The following is a 13,575-nucleotide window of genomic DNA, read 5'->3' as shown; positions in this document are numbered from 1 at the left end:
GAAGGAGCATATAATGCAATACTGCTGGGTTTACGTTATTTATTAGTATTGAATTATTTTTATGACATACCATATATAATGTTACCGAAAATACAAGAATAGCGATATATTATTGCATATAAAACGTTTTGATTAAAAAAAAATTATACAGACAGCAACTGATTATTTTAGTTTACTTTTGAAAGAAGAAGTGATAAAGAACGACATATGATGTATCATATTTGATTTGACTCGTAGATATTGAGCACCAATAATCACATTCGGTTCACTTTTACGATGCCACATTCGTAATACTAAAAACAATGACCGATATACATAGTCGGTTCTTATTTTAACCGTCTTATCCCGTTGGAATTCAATCTCCAGTTTAAAATCTGTAAGATGCTAATACAATATATGATTGGCTTATATGACACCTCAAGATTGTAATTAACCCTCCATCGAGAGTTACTTACAACGTGAAATTTTCGCCCTTCGTTAACAACTTAGGTCTTCAAACTTTAGTGCAAATTTTTATATTGTTCCTGACTGTATAAAAATCTGGAAACTTCTTATATACTTGTGAAAGCTTTAACAAGTTTTTATTATCATCAAAGTTAGATTGTATTTTATTTTTTACTAGAGATTCATCTACTAGAGTTTACAATAAAAAAAATCGACTGTGCCTTTATAAAGCATTGAGAAATCCGATGGAAAATTAAGAGTCTTAAATACAAGAATCCACTGAACAGCGGCCAATTTTTTTTCTCTTTATGCTCCTTCCAGATATTCTTTAATAAATTCAACTATCCATCGTTCTGAACTTGAATTCAATAATTTAGTCAGAATTTTGTACATTAAAATTTGCTTACTTCGGAAGACGTGTATATAATTTCTGACGTCACCCGAGAGCTTCTCTCCCCCACTGGTTCGTAATATCATCACTATCGAGTGAGAAGCACGCTTTGTTCCGCCTATGCAGCGCGCCAAGTTTCGCAGTAAGAACACCCAGCGAGAACTGTCGTCACTTCCTCAACAGTTTGCAAGTAGCTGGCAAACATCGGTATCGACTCGCGTGTAGTTCGCGAGTACTTCTTTTCCACTGTGTGGAACCAATTGTAAGCATGATATGTTTTCACCAAATAATACATCGTATGAGGTTGTAAATCTTTTTGCAACCGAGTTTAAATGGTGAAAGAATAAAAAGGAAGCCAAAATTTTTATGCAAGTATAACTATGTAAGTGTGTCTATAAGCAACAGGTAAAGCAATTTCGCTGATATTAAACATAGAAAAGACGAAAAATAAACCATCTATTTGGTTCTACAAGAATATTTCGTTATAGATAAAAATATATGCGATTAAATATCTTTTTATTGAAATCTTACAGCTTTCTTGCTGCAAATATTTTCATTTGAAATTAGAATTTCCTAAAATATTCAGTCTGTCACACTTTAAATGCTTCTTCCTGCAGAAGAAGACCTCTGTACGAAAAAATTGCGTATCTCAGCGTCTGCGAGAGAGAAGACTGACAGGTGACTTGGCTGACTCGAATAAGGACGCAGTCAAGGCAAGGTAGGAAGGAAGACCAGAGTAACTTAAACAGCAGCTAACAAGAAGTAGCAAGTCATAATTGAGTCGGGCAAGTATGGCGGGAGTCCATGTCGGTAGGTGGAAAGCGCCGCTGCCGACATACCTGACCGGAATTCCGAAAACAAGGAGAAGTAGTTCTTCGGTCCCCGAGATGGTTTCTGTTAGTTCGTCGCTGATCGAATAGAGTAGATGTTTCTCGGCATATTAATGCTAACTATATACACCCAAATATCTCTTCGACCGCGTAGAGAGAAAGAGAAAGGGAACAATAGAAATAAAAATTTAATAGAAACTTAAAAATCTTAAAACAGACACTAAGGCCGGTATTCATAGTCGATTCTCATTTCAAGACCGTCTTAAATAATGTTTTAAGATGCTAATGTGGACCTCTGATTGATTCATGATATCTTAAGATTGAACTTGAGACGATCTTGAATATAAGAACTGACTATGAATACCATAGTCGGTTCTTATTTCAAGACTGTCTTAAGTAATATCTTAAGATGCTTATGCGGCTCTCTGATTATTTCATGACATCTCAAGGCTGAACTTAAGACGATTTTAAATATAAGATCTGACTATGTGAATACCTAAACAATTCAACCAACCTAAATCAATGTGCTTCCTATTAAATCAACGAATTTTTCATGATCTTTTTTTATGGTCGAATCGAATTATTCTAGAATTTCCATCTGTATAAATATTTCAAGGACTTGTCTTTTCATTATATATATACGAGTGAAATATTATTTGGGCAAAGTAGTTCTTCATGCCTAACATTAATAGTTTTCATTTACATCATCGATTCTCAGATATAATTCTCACTTGTGACGTCATAACTGAGTTGAATGCGCATTCCTTTTGTCATTCTGACAAATGAGATTTAACTGAGTTTTTGTTTATAATCTATACATCGAAACTGTGTGCTTTAATGATTCTCGTAAATTCACTTTAAAAATGAGGTTATGAATCTGTGTTGTCATATGATAACTTTTTTATCAAAGCAAATAATAACATCGTTAATCTGAGTATGAAATACACAGCTCACTTCAGACTCAATTTCACTTGTGAGTAAAGCAACTAATATTTCTTACGAATTTATACGATTTTCAGTTCAAGCTAACCGTACGTCGATTATTTGTCGACTTAATATTGTTTTTATTATATATATAATTTTTTATATTATATATTTAATCCTCTGTTTGCAATCTAGATCTTTTTTGGTACAAACGAAATTTTTCGAAAATAAAGGAAAGCGGAGTCCGGTTCCTTTATTATTAATTTAAACGTTTTTTTTTTTAACAAATTTGAATTTTTATTAAAGATTTACATTGGAATTAAAAGACTCAGATTTAGCTAAGAAATGGTGAGTTAATTTAGCGTATTAATTTTATCATATTATATTTGTTATATTAAAAAAACGTACCTTTTTGTTGAAACGTTAAATAGCACGATTCTTCGTGTTCGCAAAAGGTGAGAGCAAAAGAATCAGTGAGCTGCATTTCGACGAGTTCCTCTTGTGACGGGTTTGAGATCGAAACAGATAATAAAGGGCACGATCTTGCCGAGACTTGTTAGAACTCGGATCGTTCGTCAGAAGGCGCTCGTGTAGCGTGCTTTTACTCGATTCCTGGAATTATTCGGTGGAGGTCAATGCAGATGACATTGAGGGGGGCAGGAGCCGGCCAGGGACCGATTCACGAACGATCGATGCGAAAATGTCACACGGCAATTTGATGCAGGGATACAACTGTAAGTATAACCGTCTTACCGTTCTCGCGGTTCGCCTCGCCAATAAAGTCGCGGATCCGCCGAGCGGGCATCGCCAGCATCACATGAAAAATGAGCTCTGATAATGGCGGCTTTCGTTTATTTGACGCCAGACAAAACAAGCCGAGATCAGAGCCGCGAATCGCGACGCGTCGTGACACGTCGGGAAGATCGGTCGCATGTCGTAAAAAGTTTTATGTAAAAATCGGGTCTCGATTTATTCGGAGAATGAAAAAAGTTAACATGCTTTATCGGTAAACATATCTTTCGTCGTGCATCATTCACGGTTCAAGGACGATTCTTAGCTTGTGGATCCTCTCGAGTCGTTGATGCCTTCTGCAGAATGCCGTTCACAGTACGCTTCTTTTTTTTTACTACATTTTGCTGTATGCTGCGGTGCCTGATAATTATAGAATGGCGGAAACGTTTTGGAGTAAAATTTTCTCAAATAGAATAAGAAAAAAATATTAGTAATTTATACATAATAGAATATAAAGCTAGTAAGTTGATTAAATATAATTTAATTAAATATAATAGAATATACATGTATACATTTAATACGAATAATAGAAATTTATTTTATTTACGGATATGACAATGGCAGATTAATTATGTTATTATAGATTATATTTATTCTCCTTGCTTCAGTTAATATTTTTGCAATTAATGTTTAATCCTGTAATCTGAGTCCTTTTTATTCAATCCAAGTTTTTTTACTGTTCTATGCTTTAAGAAAAATTCAGTGTCATTTTTCAACATTTCTATTAAATTATCAGATAATTTTTTTTAACTCAAATATTAAAATATAATGTTTAACTCTTTATTTACAATTTGAATCTTTTCATTCAACTCAAATTTTTTTATTGTTTTATAGTTTAAAAAAAATCAGAATTATTTTTTAACATCTCTATCACATTACTAAATTTTTTAATTCAAGTGATAAAACTTTTATTTCAAAAATTGAAATTCAAACAAAAATGAGGAAAAATCGAAATTTGTTTAAAAATGTATAACTTAGCAATAAGGAATCGAACTCCTTTATTTTGGAGAAATTTGAGAATTTCACTTGTACCAAAAAAGATCTAGCTTGCACGAAAGATTAGATACACAATTAGAGGAATGCCAATGGTGAGGCTAGAATTCGACCTAATAATATTTTTATATGTATTTATTTAAATATACATCTAGAAATATTTTAGATTATGTATTTAAGTACATCTAATAGATATAACTTTGATATTTTGGAATTTTACATTATGTAATTATTTTATATTTTCTTATGTCTTAAGACTTTAAGACTTAAAGCTTAGGAAATTTATCATAGAAAGCCCATTACACATAAAATGAGTGTCAATGGTGTTCATGCAAACGTTGATGTCGTTGATGCATAATTTATGAACGCGACGAAACTTCGAGATAGATGTTTACACGATGTAATGTCACTATGTATAAAATGAGCTGTATACGTGTTGCATATACCGATACGATTGTATCACAATTATCTCGCTCGAGATGTCATCCGCTGATTAGACGGTTATGTCACCAAACAAACGATCTTTCCTTCATGAAGAATTTTTGAGCAAAAAGTAACAAAAACGGAAGGTTCTCGATTAATTCTTCCACAAACAATAATATCGTAAACATGTTTCTTTCTCTCGAGCAAGAAAATATCAACATCGTGGAAGTATAGTATTTTTATTCTGCTTTGTCGAATTTCAGATTTTAGGATTACACATTTATTGTTACTAGAATTACAATGATGATGATGATGATGATGATGATGATGATGATGATGATGATGATGATGATGATGATGATGATGATGATAATAATGATATATAACAAACACTAAAAATTAGACTTTTTAAAAGATGGATCAGTCTCAAAAGTATATAGTATACATTATGAAAATCATGCTTTTAACAAAGCATTTGGTTGTGTATAAAATAAGAAAATGCATTTTTATGAAATAAATAAAGTTATTTCAAAATATCAAATATGCTCCTCACGATACGAAGTGTCTGTACAGCACAACGTACCGTCGTAATTATTTTTAAGATAAAACAACAATTTCTCCACGGAATGTGCTTTTCAACTTCTTAGGGGAAACTCAGTACGACGATCCGCAGGTGCAATTCCCTCGTCCCATTCCGGACGAAGTTATCAGGTGAGCTCGCAACATTCGCGTAAATAGTCAGCATAAGTACGGATGCGAACTACTTTCTTCGAATATCGGTAATACGAAGAAAAATATAATTATTGAATCATACAATGTGATGTAAAAAATCCTTTTCTTTTTATAAAACCTAATATTAATGAGTTAGCAATATTCAGGTTTTTTTTAAGTGAATTTTAATACATATAAAAAGTCTTAGAATTTAGTCTGCTATAGTAGAGAAATGATATATTTATTGTAATTTCGTTATAATATTTAATAAAAAGCTAATATTCTTCAATTTTTCTTAGATGAATTTTCTTGACGAAAATATTAGATCAATATTATAATTATCCACTCAACAATGTGATGTAACACATGCTGTACATAAGTTACATTGTTGAATAGGAAATTATAACATTGATGTGTAATACTGTTAGTTTACTCGTTCTGTATTTATAAAAAAAATATAATTAACCTGTTATATTGTAGTATTGAAAATGTATGACACGTTTATTGTAATTCTGCTTATTAATTCTGTTAATTTATGAAATAAATGCGGCGACTATATGCAGCGTTTACGAGGTTTACGTGAAAGAAGACTCCGGCCCGGAATCGAAGAACGGTGATGTACCGGGTGTTTCGGGATTAGGACTTGTCGCCAATCATCAATTGAGCCAAGTAATCAATCGCTACAATAGTTTTATCAAAACTGAGAGTGATTTACAACCGAGTAAAATCACTTTCAAGGAGGAGTGCGTGGACCTGGGAGTGGATTCTATAGATTCCGAAGTAATCAATATCGACAGTACCATCACGAAACTCGTGGGCAAGGACGCGTTAAGGTACAAAGTAAGTGCCAAAGTAAGATATCTTAAATATTTGTCGAACTATTAGTGCGGCAAGTTGTTTGCCAAGAGCGAGTGTATCGTTACGGCAGCAGTTTATATAAAATATTTTACCTGACGGACGTTGCTCCGTTTATCTATTATAGTTTGCTCCCTTTCTTCTTACTTTGAAGAATGTCATTTACATACGCTCATTTCTATAGTTTTATGCTCCAGGTATTTGCCTATCTACATCGCGATGCATAATTGTGGGAGTATTCTAGCAAACTGTATTTTTACACAGCATAATGCAATCCTTGAAATTGCATCAAACTTTGTGTGTATGAATTTCACATTTTTGGTGTCAATTATGCATATATATTTTTTAGTATATAGAATAATACAATAATAGTTATTACTAACATAATATTTTAATAATAATAAAGATTGGAGCCTTTGTTTATAATTATTTTATTATGTAATTATAATCATAAACATTAAACATTTTTTTCTCACTGCATGATTTAATTTTGCAGTACTTCTTTATGTTCGCAATTTGTAGATTAAAAAATTTTTTTCGCTTTTGATATTTTCATTTAAGTAACTCTTTTTTAGATTTTCGAGCAAAGTGTTAACGCGCCGGACAAGAATGTGGTTGTATATTCACATCCTGTTGCCGAAAGACCTTCGCCTCCGACGACCCGGCTTATCGACAAGGATGATCCGCGATCCAGGTTGCATTTTGTGAAATATCTGAAACGCGATGGGAAGACGCTCAAGATCTGGGAATGCGGTATTTGTACGTAATTCTTCTTGTCGTAATAATATTTGAACTTATTTAATTAATAAAAAAATATTTTAAAATTTAATTTATATAAAGAATATTTGATACGAATAATTGTAATTCTTACATTTCCGCATTAGCCAATAATTAAGGAAAAAATTACACAAAAAAATAAATAGAATTAAAAATAAAAATGACAAATATTTTTTTTCGAGGAAAAGTGTGATTCAGATTTCTCATTCGATTTCACAGTGTAGCGAGTAATTACTTTTTAATGTCGACGAAGGCCCGACAACTTGTATTCGTTATAAGAAACTTTTACGTTTGATATTCGAATCAGGTTCAAAAGAGTTTCGCCATCAGTACACTCTGATGAGACATTTGCCGACTCATACCGACGAGAGAAACTTTAAATGCGAGGCTTGCGGCAAGGCTTTCCGACAGTTGTCAACATTGAGTCAGCACAAAGCTATACACAGCGATGCCAGGCCCTATGTGTGCGAATTTTGCAAGAAAACATTTAACAGGTCGGAAATCATCTCTAGTAACTCTAAATTTTATATTTAAACGACAAAATGATTTCTGTATTGACTTGCACTTGGTTTTAAAATAATGTGTATTTTACATAGAGTATCTACGTTAATCTCCCATCGAAAAACACATTCGGAACATAAACCGCACAAGTGCCACGTGTGCGGTAAAGGATTTCATCAAAAAGGTATAATACGTACAAGTATGCAAAGATCCATTATTTCATATTGGCAAATTTTTTTCGCATTCAGTCCGAAAGAATTTCCGAATGAAATTCCGTTAAGTCTTCTTTTTACTCTTTCTCCTTTAAATTTATTTATGTCAGTGATTTTATTATATATTTTTCATATTAATTGACGTGCATAAAACATATGACCATCGAAAAATCCAGCAATTAACGTTTTTCAGGCAATTTGCGAAATCATGTGTTCACGCACACGAATGAGCGACCGTACAAGTGCGAGTTGTGCGGTAAAGGCTTCAATCAAATGTCGAATTTGGTCTGTCACAAGGTAAAAGCGCACGCACACGTCGACAAAATGCAATATTCATGCGGAGTCTGCGGAAAGGAGTTCCCGCGACGGTTCGCCTTGCGCTCGCACGAGGAGTACAAGCACGGTATTAAGTATCGAAGCACGAACAATGCGCAGTCCGCAGTGAACGAGCCAAATACTGGGAAAAGGTACGTGAGGAAGAGGCTATGACATGAAGCGCGATGTACAATGCATAACCATTGACGTAATAAACGTATAAATGATCTGAAAAAATTATTGGAATTTGTCCGTCATCTCGAATGAATATCCACAGAATGCGAATAGAATTTCAAACTCATTTAATTAAAAAATATCGATCTCTCTATTATTGATTGATATCTTTGTTGGATATAAAAGAAATGATTAAATATAGACGAATTAAAAACAAAATTGTAATTTTACAGGTCAGTCTCCTGTAAGAGATATCTCTCTGAATTAGTTTATTTCTCACAGAGGCTAGACGGACGATCAAAGCGTTTATATTTAATTATTATTTCATGTGATGTACAATTGATTGTAATTATAGATATCTCAATGCGCGATATGTGATTATATATTTTCAGCAAGAATGTTAGGATCATTCAGTTATACAATGGCGATCGGCGTCAAACAAGTGAGAGCAAAGAGAAAGATTATTTCGGCTCGGTTAGTATATATAAATTTGATTTACGATGAATACGTTAAATTACGGATTGTGTAATTAAGTTTTGACATTTTATTTCATGAAAGTCGGATTTGACGGACAGCATCATGATAAATAAAATCGATACGAAAGCGATGGAAATAGCATTGCTTCAGGGTCAAACTCCTTTCGCCCTTTACAAACCCGCGAAAGGTATACCAGTACTCGTTAAAATTTCGTCCGCTGCGAATAATAAGCATGTAAGTATACTTGTAACATAATTAAATCTTTAATTGTCAACATAATTAAATCTCATCTCGGAAATTTAGCTTTTTAGCAAAAGAAAGATAGGTGAGCATGAAAATTATTCATATTATTTAAAAGATCAACTCAGACAATACGCATTGTCTAGAAAATCTATGATGTCTTTTAGATATCTTTTAGATATGTATGTCTTAAAAAACGTCTTTTAGACATGCATGTTGTCTGGGAAGTAATATATGACAAAATAGTACAACAATATTATTTATGTATTAGAAATGAAATAAATGAATCTATGTATAATTACGTATAATAATCTACGTATATATTATCTACGAAAAATATCTACATTATAGTGAAGTTAATTAAAATTTTTTAATTTCGTAATATAGCTTATTATTTTTTCGCATTAATTTGATGAAGATTGGGATTTGACTTTGCAAGAAACTTAAAAATTTATATGTTTGATATTACAACAAGTAGACTGCAAGTATATTTGTTTCGATTATTTTGCTATAAATAATTCTGATAGCTCCTAGCTTAATCTGTTACAATGGGATTCGTTTAGAACAATAATTCCTAGGTATCAATTAGCATTAATATCTACTGACATTAATGACAAAAATAACAATAATAACTTAATAATAATATTTAATTATTGGACGTGTTTAGTTGTCGTACTTGACAATTACACATAATTTATCACAGATACTTACACCTGCGACTGCCGATGATTTGCGAATGGCAGAAAAAATAACTTTGAATCCTACCGAGACTTCAGATGCTGACGGTAATAAAGCTGTTCAGGTGAAAGTACCAGTGGTTGCTACTGTGATGCAGAATATCGAACCTGATGGCAGATCTACCTTCATCGTCGAGCCTCCTGGTGCGGAACAGGAGCAAGGTAAGCTCTCTCGTCAATCTTGCAAGGCGAGACGAGGAAGAAGGAGACGTGCTCCTCTCTTTAATCTGTCGTCGTCAGATGATCTGGTGACAGCATTGGACACGCAGTTCTCTCCTTCCGTGCTCAATCGCAACGAATCGGACCGGCAAAATGGCCTGAACTCAACTACGTCGATAGACGAGTGTAACGAGTTACTGGAACTAGCCGCGCAAGGTGGAATACAGTTTGTTCGCGCCACGGAGGACGGTCGTTACGAGGTAATGTAGAAACGATTACCACATTCAACGTATGAAGTTGTGTTAGCGCGCTCGTAACAGCACGTCCGTTAATAGTCACGTTTGGGGAACAGAATGATTGTTGGATCTCTTGTTGAAACTCTCTCTTAAAATAACTTTCCCTTTAATTTAATTTAATTATTCGTGCGGTATATTTTTGCGGGCTCTAAAAGATTTAATCCTGTTGGTAATTTACGTTTATTATACGATCATATCGCTTGAATTAATATAATTAAAGAGCTCTAAAAAATAAATAATTAATTTTCACAGAAAAAGATTTTACATTAATAGAAGCCATTGAATACCAAAGAAAAAAGTTTAAATAAAGTAAATATATTAAAAAAGAATTACATTTTGGGTTAAATAGATCCGAACAGAGACAACAGCAGAGTTAAGATGAATTATCTATATGATAACTGTGCTTCAAGCCCGATTACTGTGATAAACTTGAATAAAATCGAGACGAAGACAATTATTATGTGGTGGGAATTTAATGTAAGAATACGAATATCCCAAGTTATAACATCGTCTTTCGACATCTTTATCTTTGAAAGGATGGCGTACTCTTCTTTACGTAGAACCGACATTACGCCGTCGACGTCTTTTCGATCGACTTTTCGACTTACAGTACGCGCGACACATTCGGAGTATTCACGTCAGGCATCTTCATTCCTTTACATAGAGTTCTCTATTTAGAGAACTGCTGCGTTGCCGCGTTTGCGAAACGTGCTGTGTAACGTTCTCTTATAGGAACATATAACTGGAATTTATCTTTGCTTCTTCAAATTAGCCGTAGAAACCCAATTAATTTTAGCCACTATATCGATAGACTCCAAATACTACAAGAATTTTAATTAAATCCTAATTTCCGTTGCAATTCCGTGAAGTAACTTCGGAAAGCTAATTGATTTTTATTGGTAAAAAATTTAAATTGATAGACAAATTCTACATATTTAAAATTTCAAGAATCCATTTCCGTTTAAATCCTCGATTTAAATTTATCTTATTTTAATATAATATTTTGGATTCAACTCTGTAAGGATAATTACGATTTGTATGATTTTTTTGTAACAATAGGAATTACCATGGCTAGAAAATATTGTAAAAATATTTTTTTTTGTATGCTGTGTATATATGTCACACAGTTTGCCTTGTCGTAATAAATTATTCCGGTCATGACGAAGCTTTAAACAGTTCAATGCCCTTACACGCACGCGTTATGGCTGCAGGTCATGACGAACAGCGAGGCCCGCGACTTAATGGCGCAGAATTCCCACGACGTAACGATTCTTGACGGTGAACAGGCGGATGCCATCAATCTCGTGAATATACGCAATAATAGTGATGTCATCATCGGCGACAACGATAATCAGATCATGGTGCTGGAATCCGGCCAAAAGTCCAGTGGTATGTCAATGGACGACATCGAAGTTCTTGAGGATAAAGATATTAGAATTCTCGATAGTAAAAGCCTCGACGATCGTTTCGTGGATGGCATGTCATTTCTTTCCCAGACCAAAATCGACGATCTCCTGCTGGGTCCCAAATCGTTGCCTATCGATGGCGATGGCGCTCTTGCCGGGCATGATGATGGTAGGTGAATCGATGTCGTAATATCACGATTTACATAAATCCTTTAGACGTTCGAGATTGTTGCACATTTTCTCAAGTAAATTTGAACAGTACTTTTATAATTTAACTCTCCGCTGGCCAAGTAGACTTAAGACGACGATATTTTGATGAATTTAGATTCATAAAAAATAAGTAAAATACAATCTAATTTCTCTATGATAGTAAAAATTAAAGCTTTCATAAGTATGCAAGAATTTTTTCAGATTTTTATGCAGTAAAATAAAAACAATATAAAACATACAGTATAACAATATAAAAAAATTTGCATTGAAGTTCAAAGAAAATTGCTGACGGAAGGTGCAAAATTCCACATGGATGATGGAGAATTAAGTAGTTAATAATTATTAATGTTGAAAAAATATATCAGAATATTTTCAGATTTTTTTAGAACTCAAAAACCTTTTAAAAAATGTAACTATCCCTCAGTAACCCAGGTGATCACTAACAATAAGTTGTGAAATTCGGGATTGTATGCAGAGGTTTAATTAAAAAATCCGGATTAAAATATAAGAAAGAACAAATTACGCATAGCAACGTTACGATGTTAGAAAATAGATTCGTTTAGAAATAGTACTACAACTAGTAGTATTACAACTTTTGTTATTATCGATTTCAGTAATGACTGTAACATCGAGCCAGCAAGATCTAACGAGCATTTTGGGTCATCCCTCGAATCTATCTACCAGTTCGCAATCCTCGTTATCATCTCTGTTCATGAAGAACCATACGCCATTGTCATTGTTGAGCGAGACATTACCGTACCTAAAGAGCAATCAAAGCCTCGCAGAAGATCTAAATATTCTTGGTGTCTCTCCCATGGAAGATCATCATTCGGAATACGATCCGAAGATGAAATTGTCGTCAGTCTTTGACGACGACTGCGATACTGGCTTAGTGCCTTTTGGTCAATCAGACATGAAGATGCTCGACCCCGGAAGTCAGTGCATGAAGGTACAGTTAATTAAACATTGCGCGCGAGCGATAGTTATTGAGAATACGTTACGAGAATACATTTATACGACGAATTTTATAGTCTTTCAGTGACAAGTTTTGTTTACCACCCCCGAAGCTATATCCTGGCTTAAATGAGGTGAAGATTTTGGGACCGAAAAATCACAGTCATGAGTTTATGGCTCCGCACTATCAAGATACTAGATTCCTCAGTCCTTACGAACAGTTCCTCAAGAATACTTCCATGCAAAATGTTTGTGTACCTAACATCATCGACGCATCGGAAGGATGTAAAAAGGAGGTGAAAATACTCGGTAAAAGACTTGGTACTGGAATTATTACTACGACTGAGGAAGGTGACATCGTCAAAGTTATCGATGACAAACCTAAATTTGTAAGTAAAATCTTTAATATAATTCTTTTTTTTTAAATTATTTTGTAAAAGATAATGAAGTAAAAAATTTAATTATTAATTTATAAGCGTTATAACATAAATGTATTTGTCTGTTATAATTTATAACGAGATAAATAGCGGTTTCATTAACAAAGATCAAGTGATCGAGACATTCCAATTATTTGATGAAATGTTTGATTATAGGAAAATACATTGGATCTCTGCGACAACGTTTTGCAGCAATGTACGACCATGTCGCCTAGACGATTGCACCGGCAGCCACCGATAGAAAATGACTCGGACAACTTTTTGCTTCAAGTAAACACTTTCGAAAATAATTATTATAAGAGCGACGATAAAGAGAA

The 13,575-nt window shown here is 33.6% G+C and overlaps 1 protein-coding gene across 1 annotated transcript in view; it reads left to right on the top strand.

Annotated features, from left to right (window-relative positions):
* The first annotated feature begins 3,289 nt into the window (after positions 1 to 3,289).
* The window catches only part of LOC105152189 (uncharacterized), a 37,202-nt gene continuing 26,916 nt past the window's right edge, over positions 3,290 to 13,575 (top strand). The window contains 16 exon segments of the mRNA XM_087413225.1: positions 3,290 to 3,323; positions 5,400 to 5,508; positions 5,989 to 6,022; positions 6,025 to 6,348; positions 6,939 to 7,122; positions 7,448 to 7,634; positions 7,737 to 7,825; positions 8,047 to 8,320; positions 8,735 to 8,816; positions 8,901 to 9,053; positions 9,727 to 10,215; positions 11,463 to 11,826; positions 12,190 to 12,198; positions 12,449 to 12,816; positions 12,899 to 13,210; positions 13,415 to 13,528. Coding sequence (XP_087269351.1) covers positions 3,290 to 3,323; positions 5,400 to 5,508; positions 5,989 to 6,022; positions 6,025 to 6,348; positions 6,939 to 7,122; positions 7,448 to 7,634; positions 7,737 to 7,825; positions 8,047 to 8,320; positions 8,735 to 8,816; positions 8,901 to 9,053; positions 9,727 to 10,215; positions 11,463 to 11,826; positions 12,190 to 12,198; positions 12,449 to 12,816; positions 12,899 to 13,210; positions 13,415 to 13,528 — 3,126 coding nt within the window.

The sequence above is a fragment of the Acromyrmex echinatior genome, chromosome 14 (genome assembly GCF_024713525.1).
Source record: "Acromyrmex echinatior isolate Ae372 chromosome 14, ASM2471352v2, whole genome shotgun sequence".
NCBI classification, from domain to species: domain Eukaryota; kingdom Metazoa; phylum Arthropoda; class Insecta; order Hymenoptera; family Formicidae; genus Acromyrmex; species Acromyrmex echinatior.
This window is presented reverse-complemented; position numbering and strand designations above follow the sequence as displayed.